The following is a 15,084-nucleotide window of genomic DNA, read 5'->3' as shown; positions in this document are numbered from 1 at the left end:
TAAGGATTCGTTATCTCAATATATGTAACACAGAAATAATAACGATTTAATGGTAAGGCGTGCACTAAGCCCGCCTCTTAAATTGTGTTACATGTGTCTTTCACCTCACCTTATCTCTTAAAATTATAACACGCTAATAAAAGAGCAAACATTTTTTTAGTTATATAACTTTATTACATTAAAAATCGATGATTTCAAAACCATAGATTAATAAAAAAGAACGAAAATGTTTTGCGATTTGTTTAATTCAAATGTAATAACCAAAAATACAATTAAAATAGTCGGGCAAGTTCGTACAAGTCTTGATATCGGAATGATAAAATGTAACAGCGTTTATTAACCGTTTGAAACTTTATGTATTAACGAGGATCATATGACATATTGAACCGACGTTACAAATTTTCCTATAAACTAGTAATAATTTCAATGGGCTAAAGAAATCGGTTAAATAACGCTAATAAACACCGATGCGAAAAATAAAGCTGTTTTTAAAATAATATGTACTATTAATTACTTGCGAAGACATACGTAAATGGTTTATTTCTAATCATAATCGTAATACTTAGTATAGAAAAATATTATAATATCAATATATCGGGAACTTATTATGCTATTTGATGTACGATATACGAGATTCATGGAAGTCCAGTAATATAAGATCATAATATCTTAACGTATATGGCTTAATTGACTGCAATAACCACTTAAACCTAACCTAAATAATTATATAAAAAAAGGAATACAATGCATACGGAATGATGATCTGTAGTTTTAAAGATATTTATTCAAAATGCATATATGACGAATGAAACCCGAAAAGTATCAGTTAAATGGCACTAATGTTTGAGTGATATAGTTGAGTATAATCCACTATAGAATAAACACCTTTTCTTTTGCACCAAATATCTTTAACCTACTAGTACTAAAATAAAACGAAAATATCAAAAGCCATGTCGAATGTCAAAACTTATCTTTACCAAAGGAACCGTTTGTACTTTACTTTATTTGCCTTTTATATATATTGTCTTTTAATTAAAAGGAATATCTAATAAAAGTTTTTTTTTAATATACATAATAATCAAAGTAAAATGTATTCGTTTTGTCATTCTTTATTTTATATGACAAAGAGAATGTTGAGCTGGTGATATGTATGCCATTCTTTTCATAAATGATATAACTTCATTTTTTAAACTTATCACAAATAATTATTATATACCTATTATAATAAAATGTTTGACACACTCTGTATACAGTCAATATTTCGTATACGTACCGTATAACTATACATATTTTCAAATACCCCCAGAAATGTTTAACCAATTAAAACTACGCAAACAGTCTTAGCGTTTTGAAATTAGTACAATAAATTCATTTTTAAAATCAAACATTCAACTAATGTTGGTCAAAACATGTCTTAAAATTTATTGAGACCTCAAGTTTATGCTTAACTAAGGCAAATACGGCTGCTCGCAAATAGTAATATTGCCTACGTTAAAACAAAGGAATGTCATGAACGTTAATAATTTGCATAGTCAATGTACACAACTCACTACTGAAATAGCATCCGTTTAATACAAATTCATTTTTAAGCTATATATCCTCGTTATATCGACCAATATATTTCGAACACAAGATTTGAGAAACAGACATCAGATTGAAATAATATCAGAATTAGCAGATATTTCTCAAACGATGTGTTGGAACAATCTATTTCATTAGTTTTAATTTAGCTGAGAGGAATATATTGCAAGTAAGCATCGTCACTACCTTACGTCTCAGTCTCCTTTGAGAATTTGTCGATGTCGGGATAAATCGGCGCCATTTCGAGCGTAGAAGGCGCCGACGGTGGATTAGAGCCGAGGTGGAGTCGACGAGCTAGCTCGTCCAACACCTCGCCGAAAACACGTAGTGAAATGTTCTGTCCGAGAAGATGCAGAAGAAGGAAGTCCCCAACCTAAAATTTTAATTACCTTTTCAGTCCATATTTTACATAAAAAATGATTTTGATTCTTCTTTGTTACATTTATTCTAAACTCATTAATAAATTATAGAGAGCCAACAAACCTGTGTCTTTCTAACAAGAGCCTCAACTCCATTGGGAGATCCAAAACGGAATCGTCGTTTAAGAATAGTCTCGCGGGTACTCGGCAAAAGAATAACGGCCGCTGAGTAAACGAGAGCCAAGCCGGAAACAACGGAGAGTATAATAAACCTGGAAATCATAAAAGATTATACATTATTAACATGACGTAACTGGATTTTTTGTTGTATAAGATAAAACTAAATACGAAACAAGCCTTGAATAACAATAAAACGATAATTTAGTCCGCGTTAGGTTCGTTCACCGAATCAAGGTTGTTTATAATTACGATTAGGTGATATAAACGTTTGAGGTTCTCTTATTTTGAAGTGCATCGAGTTAAGGTCAAATAAATTAAATTTAGTTATAAACGCTTACTCACCAGAACCAAAGGAAAATGAATATCTTCTCATTTAGGATGTTCAGAGCGAGAACGCACAGGGCGTCGTGTTTCTGGATCGTTCCAGAAGCTCCGTATTTGTGGAAAGTACACTTCGTAATCCTGGGAAATACTTCGATCTGAAACGACAAAATATTTGAATATATTAGGGATAACGGTCGCACTTCTAGGTTTAAATATGTATAATTTACGTAAGAGCTTACGATGGACCAGTGGTTAGAACAAGTTCATCTTAACCGACTATTTGCGGATTTGAACATTGGCAAGCTGCACATGGTAATCCAGTGTTCGGCGGTGAAGGAAAAACATCGAGAAGATTATGTATGTATCGGATAAAAATCTGCCTTATGGGTATCTACTAGTGGATAATTACAGCAGCGTCGTGGAATAAATACCAAATCTTGTAGCAGTAGGACATAAGCAGGCAGCAGACTTAACTTTTTTTATGATTGACTTACCATAGGGTCAGTACGTTGCTCCTGGTTCATGTTGGAGAATTTAACCACGTCAGTTCCGTAAGCTAAAAATGCACCACCGAGGAATGTGTCCAAAAAGAAGATGTTGCCAACCTAAGAATATTTATTATATTAGTTATGTACCTTATTGTGCAAAACATATAATTTTAGTACTTATTATTATGTAATACTTACAACATTGACGAAGTTAAGAACCTCACAGAAGAAATAACCGAAAGAGTAAGTGTTATGCATATGAAGTGTATCAAGTAGGTATTGGACCAGGCGATTCTGAAACGAGATATTAAATTAATACCATTTTTAAATATGTTTATTTGAAACATAAATAATTAATGTCATGATCATACAAAATATAAATACCTAATAAATCGTTTACTGAAATTGAGAAGGAATTCTTCGATCACATTATGAAACAAAGATCGGGGGTCAATTATTAGGAACATCGAGTTTTATTACTACGTCTTGTCTTAATTGTACCAATTGATGGAGCTGGTCACTGTGCTCATGATAAAAGATACGACAATACATTAACACAGAAATCGTGCATGTAAAATACAGTTGCTTATTAGATATAGGAAATACATACGAAACAATATCCATGTCTCGTGACATTATTAAATCTATTTAAATAATCTTGAACCGTATATAAATGTGAATAAGGTTTAATTTGAATGAGTGACGAAATGATTATGTATATTAATTATTTTGTTTACCTGACTCTTCGTTTTGTCGTCGGCAATTGTACCTAAAGTTCCGCGCATTCCATCAGATATCATGCGTACTTTTCCTTCTTCCCAGTTCTTCCAGATCCAATGAGGGATATAGAACAGGAGACCCTGAAAATAAAAATAAGTTATTGCTTAGCTTGAGATGTGCAAGTTGATAGTTTTGCTGAAGATCGCAAGTTCAAATCGGTACAAGCACAGCTCAAATTCGCCGGTGAAAAAAAAATCGTTAGGATGCAGGTTACATGTATCGAATAATCTTTTCTAAGAGCAGGCCTTGTCCAGAAGTATTTACGGTCTCTCACTTTAAATTACATATATGTTTAATTACATTGTTAATTAAATACTGCGTAATTCTCGTCAGTAAAAATGTATTATTTTTTTTCATTCTAATATAAAAACAGATGCTAATGTACATCCGTTCTTAACAAAATCCTTTGTTAGATGTGTTTATTGTAAGGAAATCAGGTAAGTTATCTTTTTTTTTTCTTATAATGTATTTACCTGGAAGAACAGCATGAATGGCACCCATTGGTAGTATGAATGGATACGTTTCTCTTCTTCATAATCGTTACCGAGACCTGGGTGGGCAATCCCTTTAGATCCGCTGTAGGGCAGGGTGAACGTGTAAGTGATCCAGCAATAAGTGTTAAGTATGTGTGTTGGAACAGCTCCATCACTGATGCAAGAAATCGGGTCACCTAAAAAAAAAGATTGATCTAAGTGTTATTTACTCTGCCTACGCTACGAAATTAACAATTATACCTCAAGTTATAATATTTAATTATTCCTTATTTAATAAAAAAAAAAACTGCAGATACCATCACAGTGAGAAAGTTAGTAAAATCGTTTTCGAAATTCGACCTTAATACCAAAATATTGATGTTGTGAATGAATAGAATGCCCATGGATATGTTTCCATGTTCTGAAATCTTTCTTACATGTTATATCATATGCGGAACGCGAATGCTATCTACGAAGTATGAAGTAGGATGTATTACAGATTTCTCACGCGTCCTCGACATTGTATCGCATATTGCGGATGACACTAATGTTGAGTTTAATAGTGCAGCTGTCCCCACCTGCCGTAATTGTCGGTCGTGACTTGATCACCTTGTCCGTATTGAGGGTTATACTATCCATAATTTAAATAATTGGAAATAGTATAAGTATCTCTAGGATTTGGTATCGTATATTTTTGTAACTTATACAGATATACATATATTATTAGGCATTTCGTTTTGTATCCATTTTGCCTCGTATTTAATATATTACGATATAATCATATTATGCAGTTCTGCGAAGTTTGACAATGAAATCATGTTTGCAAATTCCCAGTAACATGAATATTACTCCAAGAGGCAAACGAAATTAACTGCATGTTATTTTTAATTAACCTATCAAAGTAATGTAGAAGGCTATAATAATAATTAAACGTTAAGTATCGTTATATAACTTTTTTACCGAAGCTTGTTTTGAAAAGTCTACATAAACGGCCCTTTATTGTTATTTGTTACATGACATTGAACTAGATGTGATTTGTCAGTGTGTTCATTTTATCTAAACGTTATTTATGACATTACAATGCGTGTTGTTAACATGGAGTCACAGATACCGTATCTCAAAACTTTGATAGTTTAACTTTAAAATCAATTAGAAACTTGACGGCAAAGGTACAAAGTATTCAGCCTACTTAAAAAAAATTACTGACCTATCTGTATATATTAGATTGTCTATGGTATTCAGTAAGATGTAAATAATATTAAGTTGAACTGAATAAATAGTTAGAAGATTAGTGCCAATTGAAGCAGTCGCATGGTTGCTAATTGCCCTATAACGAGCACTTAGCTCTAACTATTAGAACGTTTATCATCAAATTGCCTTAAAATATACCATCATAGATCTGTAAATTCGACCGAAGAAAGTCGTTACGGTATTACTTAACAGTTTACATATTTCGTTTTTAGTAATGCTTAATTTAGATTTTTTTTTCTTATTTTTTTTATTTTGTTTGTGATACGATAAAGGTAATTTCAAAATATGATATTATATGTGTATTTAGAATAATAAAAATTTGGAATAAGAACTTCTTTCGTAATTTAAAAAATATATATGTATGTATATCAACTCTGTCGTGTCATGTTAATTCCTAAAGCAGTGATTCTATGAAATGCACGCCACACGCTAATCGTTATAACAAAGATAAACATTAAGATGCAAATGACATAAATAAACTGCACATTGCACATATGCGAAGGCAGTAAATTAAATTAGGTCATCTTCGTTGGTAATTGATGAGAATACAGGTACCAACTAATGCGGGCGACTCGTGATAAGGTTAATTGCTAACATTGATTGCTGTTGCTCAATGCAACGGTTATAGATCAACCATCCGATGTATAATGTCAAATGTCAATGGTATGGCTTTGTGCATACAGCAATACTTAGTATTGTTGTGTTCCAGTCTGAACGGTGAATGAGCCGTCGAAACTACAAGGTTATATCATCTGAGTTCTTATAGTTGGTGGAGTGCATTGGCGATGTAAGAAATAGTTACTATTTCTTTCAGCGCCAACGTTTATGGGTAGTGGTGACCAATTATTACTCCAACTGACTTAGGTTGAATTTGAAAATACAATAACGATTTTGTTCTAGATATTAGTTTTTTTTTTATAAAAATTTCAACATATGTTGCATTATTTCTAGCGATCTAGGCCTCTAGTCCTATTCTAGGTCACGGTAAACTTCAGGTCTAGTAAAGACTAGTGACACCTATTTCAATTTATTATTATGAACAGAACATTCGAGAATATCAGTGAGGTATCTAATCGTAAAACAGATTCTATGGTCATGAAACACTAAGTAATTATCATTAAATTCATAATAATATTTGTATAAGATAGAAATTTAAATTATCAACTCGGTTATATAATATATGGAATGTGAATATCGATATTATTCAAGGGTTAGAGTTTATTATTATAAAGAGGCGCAAGTTCATCGCTAATCGATATAACATATCGATATTTATAATCACTAGCATCGTTATAAAATTAAACTAAATTATATGACATTAATAGTTTTGGGAAATATTTGAAATTGTTTAAATAATCCAATCGTGTATTCGTTCGTACATTTAAATAGTTTGCATAGCAACCGCCTTGAATAGGTTTTATCGCTAACGTGTAGTTTTGATAACTTACACCTGGTCTGCAGATGTGGTCCCATAATACTAAACATCACAGCTTGCAACATTGCTGTGATTGTAAAACGCAGACTCCTAATATTAACCCTTTTACACACTTGGATGTGATTATGTAACTACATAACTTATTTTAGTTGGTTTATAGTTATAAAACTTAATAAATACGAAGTTTAACTTTAATATTTAATAATACACTTTACATTGATTCACATTTAATAAATTACGATAAGTTAGTAAGACTAGCTAGACATCGTCAAGCATTTTAAATGACGCAAAAGCAATGATGAAATCCTAAACAACCAAATTTATCTGTAACTATTTAATATTTAATTATGCAATAACTGTACCCAGCTCCGGTTTTTAAATAAATTGTATAAGTGAAATACTCTCAAGATTTCATAAATGAAGAAGATTTCATATGTTGAAGAATACTATAAATGTGTACCTACCTTTATACCTCACAATAATTAATGTTTATGATTTGAAACGTGACCTAGTGCAATATATGGTTTGTAAATGTTAGCTCTTTAGATAAGATGAATTATATTAGAAGTTCTAGCATGGAAACTTCATCTAGAAACTATAAAGTTAATTATAAAAAATGAAGGAAACTAGAATTTTATTACATGTTTGAAACACGCCATTTATAATAAGGGTATGGGTACGATAATGTGTCTTTTTACATGTACTTAGAAAATAAATGTATCATTATGAAGCGGAACTAAATTATCTGACTCATAATAATTACTATGAAAGGTTAAGTTTAATAAGGAAAATTGTTGAAAATCTAATTACTATTCAAGGATAGATGTGAAAGGATGGTTATTCCTAATATAATTTTACAGACGTAACGAATATTCAATTTGGTTGGGAAGTTCAAAACCATAGAGGGGATTGTAGTTGTTTGATTCTTCACTACGTGATTAAGTGGCTGCTTATATTGGTTGTATTATAAACAAGGGGCACGTGATAACGCAATCGTAAACAATATGCGATGTTCGTTCATACAGTTTTGTTGCCACTCGAGGTCTACTCATCTCGGTAGCATAATTTGTAATTAAATATTGTTTGAAATCTCAAAACGACGAAAACAGGAAAAATATATATGCTTGCTGTTTTATATTAACATGAAGCATCGTTTTTTTTTACAGGAATCACTTTGTGGTTATTTATTTAACGAATTTTCCATTTATTAACGCTATTTAATAAAATTATTTCAAGTTACGTAAGCTTTTACTTCATTATAATTGATACAGTGATTAATACGTCATATATTTATATGAAAATAATTTTAATGATAAACAAACTAAATATGCATTATAAATTTTAATACTAATTACGTGAATGTTTTTAAAGGATTCATTGTTTTTATATATGTACGTAATAGTCCAGTGGCCCAATTTGTTCAATGACTTCAACCTTATCAGCTTCCCAGACGCCTCAGTATTTGTGTGTACAATCAATTTACACGTGACGTCTTAATTTGGGTAACTGTTACATTACTTCCAGGTGGCTTGTTCAACAATGGACAAATATGACTCATTTTCCCCGTTCTGAGATGACTGACCAGACGGACGCTTATTTTCACCTATGTTCAGGTTAATAGTCCACTATTTCCGGGTCAAGACTTTGATGTTAATTAACATGGATAATATTTCATGAACAATTAGTAACTTTATAGTGTTCTCGATTAACTTACTTTCTCTTTGTTTATTTAAAAACTTTCACAATGGTTTGAGCAAAAGTATATTTAAATGCGTGCGTATTTGTTATTATTCATGATCTATTGTCGGAACGATAATTTATTCTAAAATATTTAAATTTCAAATGACAGACAATTTTTTATTGAAAAATAAAAAGTGTTTAAGGATATCTCACCAATTAGATTATTAGCTGTAACGAGGATGCAAGACAGGAACATAATAGCCGAAGTGATTCTATAATGCATCCTGAAGACCATGTTGTCGATGACCGCCTTGTCGATGAGATAGCGGACTTTGACAAAGCCCGCTACGGCGGATGCCAATCCGAACACGGCCATCTCTAATCAGTCTCGTCTGTCTGTAACAAAAAAAAATATCGTGTTATATAGTATCAAAATATATCCTCCCCGCGTTCAATATTTAGAAAAGTCTATATTTAAACACAATAGTCACCATAAGGAGTGGCTATAAACAAATAGAATACAAACAGTGTCTGTTATTCATAGGACATTAACTTAAATGGCAACTTTATTGCCCTCATTTTAAATTCTATAAATACTTTTAAATAAACCGAAGGAAGGCCAATACCGCTATCAACAATATATTAATTTGTCACACTTATTTTGATATGAGAATTTAATTAGTGTTCGGGATATAGCACATTGCGTTGTTTGTCAGAAGTTCAGAATCCCGTTAAGCGACAATTATAGCTGCCATATTTGGTTACATATCATTATTCGAGTTGTTTCTTAAATCAATGACCTCTCATAATTTGAATACTTGTTCACTCACACGCATTATTTTACGTATTTTTTAGATATATAATTTTGTTTTTGTAGAGTTCTTGACATTCAGGTGCCCAATTGACGACAAACTTAGTTTTCAATATTAAATTGACTTGAATGAGCGGTAGGAATATAGCACATAAATGGGTACCAACTATCATAAGTGGCAATTCATCACAAATGGATCCAACCTTGAAGACTTCTTGATCCCGTTCCTACGCGGTGTCGTGTGTCTAAGATAAATTTTACTAAAGTCGTAAGGGGAACAAAAATTAATAACTTTGTCAGTGTCGTCTTCAATTGTCTTGAGAATGTAGGCGTCGTATCTATTTTATCATACAATATTGTTTTGCTCATATAATTGTATGACTTATAAATCTATAATTTTAACTTCTAAATTGGATGTATATTGTATACATATTCGTCAATACTGCAGTCATATTGCTTAACATTCCATCATAATCTCATTATTCTCTTGGCTTGAATCGGCTCTGGTTGCGGTAAGGCGAATGGTGCGCAAGCGCAGGGCCTGAGGCGGGTCGTCGACCGCTGATCGCCTCCTGCGTTTTCAACCTCCCCTCCTCTTCTCCCATTGCCTTACCGCCCTCGGGCCAGAGTGATGCATTGCGTGGCAAAGCGAATTTTACGCGGAAACCAGTTTACCAGTCCGAGTAGCGACAACCTTTGCCCGTTTGGTGTGTCGAAGTCTACGATTGACTTAATTTCACAAATACCATTATTAATAACCAACTAAAACGGATACGGTATTTTATAATTTTGTTTGTTTATAAGAAATAGAACATTATTGAAAAATCAAAATATTCTGTATTCAATTAGGCTCATAAAGCCACTTTTGAATCGTCATGTTACAATGTTGAATTAAATGTTAAGCTACCACCGGTTCGGAAAGTAGATTTTTCAGAACATATTTTCTTTTTTTCTCATAATATTCATTGCCTATTTAAGGCACCTGTTAACTGATAAAAAGCTAAGCGTAGGGAGTTAAGTAGTTGAGTGAACGTACCTACACACAGTCCAAGATTTATGAAATGTAAGGGCGTATGATTGGTCATGTTCGAGGAAGTTTCGTGTTAAGTATTAAAGTTTGTTAGATCTGAATAGAAGAATACAAAAAACTGATGCCAATTGTTTCTAATCGAAAAAAAAAACGGTTGCCAAAAAAAAGGAAGATGTCTGATATACAATCATCTGATATACTATCACGCATTTTTTTTTGTTCTTTCGGTTCAATAACCATTTAATTTTCGAGCACCAAAACAGTTTGGTTCGGTTTTTTTTGTTTGACTGACTTGGATAGCGTAATGTTATCGGCTGTAACGATTTCGGCTTGTTAACAGCTGCCGGCACGCGTCGGTCCTCTAATACTAAATATGGCAGACGGACGCGAGCCTCAGTACGTACAACTTCCATAATGCAAGCAATACGATCGTGGGAAAGAATCTAAGTTCATATTAGTCTCGGTAACAATTTTACGCTCATGTGTGAAGATTAATGCATCGTTACACTCGAAAAGTTATCAATAACAAGTCTTAAGCTATTTGTCATTTCTACCACGCAGGAAATAATTTATACTTTTATATGTTGAGATTTGTGAGATGTATTAGAATTCGAGTGAATGGTGAATTGTCATCTGGCGTTATCTACGTGATCTAGCTATGCCGCGGTGTTCGCCGGACGATGACGTCTAGTCCGATATAATTAACTCCATTGACTATTGCATCGTTCCACGTTGTTTACCTCGTAGATATTATGGGAAAACACATGATTGGAAAACATTGAGCTAATTTTTTTTTTATTGTTATAAGAAATAATTAGTTATATATTTCTTTAAATAAATTATGTACCTGAACATAATGTGGGACTGAAGTAATAAGATGCATTGGTTATTACAAAAAATAATGCTCAGTAATATTCTATGAATGGGCGTGAGTAAGATAAGACTTTAGGTAATATCGGTCATCGCATCCGCCGTCCTTTACCAGTCACCAATATAATATCATAATACGGAAATGCGCTCCAAACCTACATTGTGGTTGCAATGTAGGTTTAAGTTTCATATAACATGAGTTGAGGTGATAGATTATTATATGTTTATGAATTTATGATATATTTCAATATAAGTACTCAATAGCGACTGTTCTTATAATAGGTTTTTCAATTGTGCGATGTAATTATGTTTGTTTTTAATTCTAAAAGTAATCATCATAAACTTTTATTTCGACATCGTAAAACGTCAGACTATATTCATTAAATTCTTTAAAACACTTTTCGATAGTTATAATAAAACAATACAAGTTTCAAGCGATGGCTTTTAAATAAAACACGAAGTAGTGATAATTGTATGCCCTCGTTATATAAATGTAGTGACATCTGTCTGTCTTAGCAATATTAAGATCCGCAGATGTACTCTTATCACAAAGGTCAAAGTTGCGAGTTAATCAAGATACAAGTCGCGTATAGAAAAACTTGTCCGACTAATTGTTATCGCGTGTTTGTAATACACAATGCACTGTTTTAAACTACATAATGCATCAATGATACACACATAGATATTTGACAAAGAGCTGACTCGATAAAAGTAAAGAAATGATACGAAGCGTAAGACATGACACAATTTGGTAACTTTCTTGCGAAAAATGTAATTACTGACTCTGCTTTTACTTTACGCGTTAGTCATTTTATAGTCAAGTCAGTCATGTTCTTGTAAGATATTACTGTTTTATTTTTTGTACGTTCCGAAGCGTTGGAATCCTATTTGTTCGGTCGTCGTTTTGTTTAAAACACACGTGCACAGCAACGTATGCCTCAATATGGATTTGTAAACCCGTTTATCAGTATGACTTTGCTTATTGAGTTCGACATAAATAGCAAAAGATATATTGAACTAGCAAATCGCAGGGACTCTAATTTATATTTCGTTATCCAATTTCATTTGTGATGAGGGAAATTGACCTGTTTGGTGGTATTTAATTTTGTACATATACACTTTTTTTTATTTTAACCTCGCTGGTCGCAAACATAGTAGCGTTCATAATATAAGTAAGATTCATAAATCGAGATTTAAAAAAAGTTTGGTCTCTTAAATATATCCAGATTCAAATAGAAGCATATAAACGGGGATAGAGGTTATCATGTGTTCAGGATCACTATGCAGGTGGCGGGCATCGTCCGTGACAAGAATTCCTTGTTTGTGACCTGTTAAAGATATGCTCATTGCCCGTGCAATGAACTACATGCTGAATGTATTACACTTTGTATTCATTTCGACTACGAAATTTAAACGTTCTGCTTAACGGTCCATTTTAGTTACTAATTTTTTTGATGTATTTCATAACTCCATCAAAGATAAGCTTAAATATTTATCATTGGTTACTCGTATTCAAAGCAAATAGAAGATACCGTAACGTTAAATCACACGATTCGAGGAATCGATGAACTCTAACCGTTTTTTTTTTACTCTTTCAAGTGTATCGAGCTATTTTTTCTTATATTTTTCATTTCAAATCCTAATACGTACTATAATTATGATCATGGGAAAGGTTCTTCAAACCATCTCATAATTTTCTAGTCGCGTCGAGCGCATTGTAATTTGTTATTCAAATATGTTTCGAGAATTCGTGTTTTTTACTTGGATGGAATTTAGAGTCTTTTTGAAATATTTTAAAATTAGAATTCGAGTAAAGCGATATATATATATATTAACTATATTAGTACAAACAAAAGTTAAGGTTTCATATTTTATGTAATTATAAATCTTTGAATGTATTTTTAATACACATTATGTAAATAGATATTTTTATAAAGAATAAAAAATCGTTAAGCATTACAAACCTTGTACTGGCTATATTTGTGGATGCTGGTTTGTAAACAAAATAGTTTGAACTTCACTAAGTCAAACTAATTCACACTGACAGGCACAGTCTAAATATTTTATAGTTGTTATTGCCGTGGTTGATAACACTAAACTAAATCGAAACATCAGTGGTCTTTGTCAGTAGGTAATTAAAATTTGTCCTCGATAGAACATTTTAAATAAAATTAATTAAGGATTTAAAGAAGTTAGTAATCGGCAAATTAAATAATTATGTAATTACCTATTTAATAATTGAACGATCGTCGTTATAGTAGTATTAATGAGTAATTCAATGATGACAATAATTTACTTCGTAATTGTTATTCAAGTGACTGTTAAAATTTAAATGTACGTGGCAATATTAGGTCAGATTTACAAACAAACCATTAATAATAATAAAACGTAACTCGTCTCTTTTGTTCTATTCATAAAATTCCCAGTAAACGGCACAGCGTCCCTTCCCCTTTTTTCAGGTAAATAAGAGCATAGTCGCTACCTGTGGAAGACTTTACACCTCGTAACTGGTTTGATTCATAACCTGCACATTTTACGTCACCTTCATCTGTCATGTTTAACGAACCGCCCTTACAAGAAAGCGGAGCAAATAAAAAAAGATTCGATGGCTATGCAAGAGGCTTTTGTTCCTGCACATGCTCATATGTATGCCGTCAAACTGCATTCCACCGTCGTCGATAGCCGCTAAGCGTGTCTCAATACATTCTGAGCTTTTGTAACATAGCTTACCTTTTCAAAAGTAACTGTTATTTTACCCGCCGAGATTTTGTAAAATCGCGCACGTCTCTTCGTATCACAACACAACAAACACTAGCGCGTTCGATTGCACGTAGTCACGTCAGTTTTACGTCATATTATTTGGGATACGTAGGTTAGTGAAGCAAAATTATTGGAGTAAAACGAGTGGCATTAACGCCGCCACGCCGCACGCCAGCTGCTCATGGGTTGGGAACGCGAACTGGAAAGCGCACTCGACTCGATCGGCTCGAGCGTCGACTCGCGCGTGTATCACTACCGAACAGCAGCGTATGCGCATCAATGTCCGTCTCTTTCTCGCGCACGTTGGTGGTGCTACTAACTTAAACCGTCTCGCTTCCCCCAAATCTGAGTAAATGCACAGTAGTCAAGTCTCGAGAATCCATCGGGGAACGAGTTCTGTCTATCTCGACTTCTTGCGTTTTCTCCGTGGCGGATGCTTCAAAGTTTTGTACGCCAATTTAAAGCGGTTATGAACATGATTACTGATTGTAACGGGTGAAAATTGCTCGCGGATTTTAATTAAATACATTGGTCACTCCTATTATTATGTAAGCTTTAAATATTAGTTCTACTCATTGTTTGTTTGTACCAACTTTATACATATTCCATATAAAAATGTATCAACTTGAAACGTACACAAATACACATTTTGACATATCTTAAACAACGAGCTAGCTTTAGTATGATAATTATAGATATGAAAATTTGTAGTCTAATGATATGTATTTATTAATTAACGAGATGAATTTAACGATATTGTAGATACTTTTATTGAGTAACTTTTTTATAATGGCCGTAAGTTTTAAAATAAGTCTATATACCTACATTTGCTTATATTTTTACGTAAAGTAATTATGCATTTTTTGCTTTAAATAGCTTCATGGCAAGCAATTATTCTTTATTAACGCACGTGTAATATGAGTATCACAATAATTTATCATTCTTAATCATTAAAGTAGAATTCATTAAACTTTATGAATACTACATGTCTGCATTCTCGCCTCTCGCGAATGTGAACGGGCCATCACAATTAATAATAATCTATCCAAAGAGGTCTGGTCT

The 15,084-nt window shown here is 32.7% G+C and overlaps 2 protein-coding genes across 2 annotated transcripts in view; one reads left to right on the top strand and one right to left on the bottom strand.

Moving 5' to 3' along the window:
- Window positions 1–15,084, top strand: part of LOC125063879 (dedicator of cytokinesis protein 3) — a 51,090-nt gene that overhangs the window by 8,063 nt on the left and 27,943 nt on the right. The gene's annotated exons all lie outside the window — the stretch shown is intronic.
- LOC125063902 (innexin inx3) lies at window positions 226–14,235 on the bottom strand. Its single transcript, XM_047670591.1, has 9 exons — window positions 13,993–14,235; window positions 8,765–8,947; window positions 4,186–4,382; window positions 3,670–3,792; window positions 3,131–3,226; window positions 2,939–3,049; window positions 2,463–2,599; window positions 2,065–2,212; window positions 226–1,954 (listed from the first exon to the last, which is right to left on the bottom strand). The coding sequence occupies exons 2-9, from the start codon at window positions 8,925–8,927 to the stop codon at window positions 1,769–1,771; spliced, it is 1,161 nt and encodes a 386-aa protein (XP_047526547.1). The 5' UTR covers window positions 8,928–8,947; window positions 13,993–14,235; the 3' UTR covers window positions 226–1,768.

This window comes from Vanessa atalanta, chromosome 5 (assembly GCF_905147765.1).
Source record: "Vanessa atalanta chromosome 5, ilVanAtal1.2, whole genome shotgun sequence".
Lineage (NCBI taxonomy): Eukaryota > Metazoa > Arthropoda > Insecta > Lepidoptera > Nymphalidae > Vanessa > Vanessa atalanta.
This window is presented reverse-complemented; position numbering and strand designations above follow the sequence as displayed.

Excerpts from the sequence above, each read along its gene's own strand:
- LOC125063902 (XM_047670591.1), bottom strand. The coding sequence starts at position 8,927 with ATGGCCGTGTTCGGATTGGCATCCGCCGTAGCGGGCTTTGTCAAAGTC. Across the intron at positions 3,227-3,669 it reads ACGACAAAACGAAGAGTCAG|AATCGCCTGGTCCAATACCT; the intron begins GTAAACAAAATA and ends ATCTCGTTTCAG. Across the intron at positions 2,600-2,938 it reads AGCAACGTACTGACCCTATG|ATCGAAGTATTTCCCAGGAT; the intron begins GTAAGTCAATCA and ends TTGTCGTTTCAG.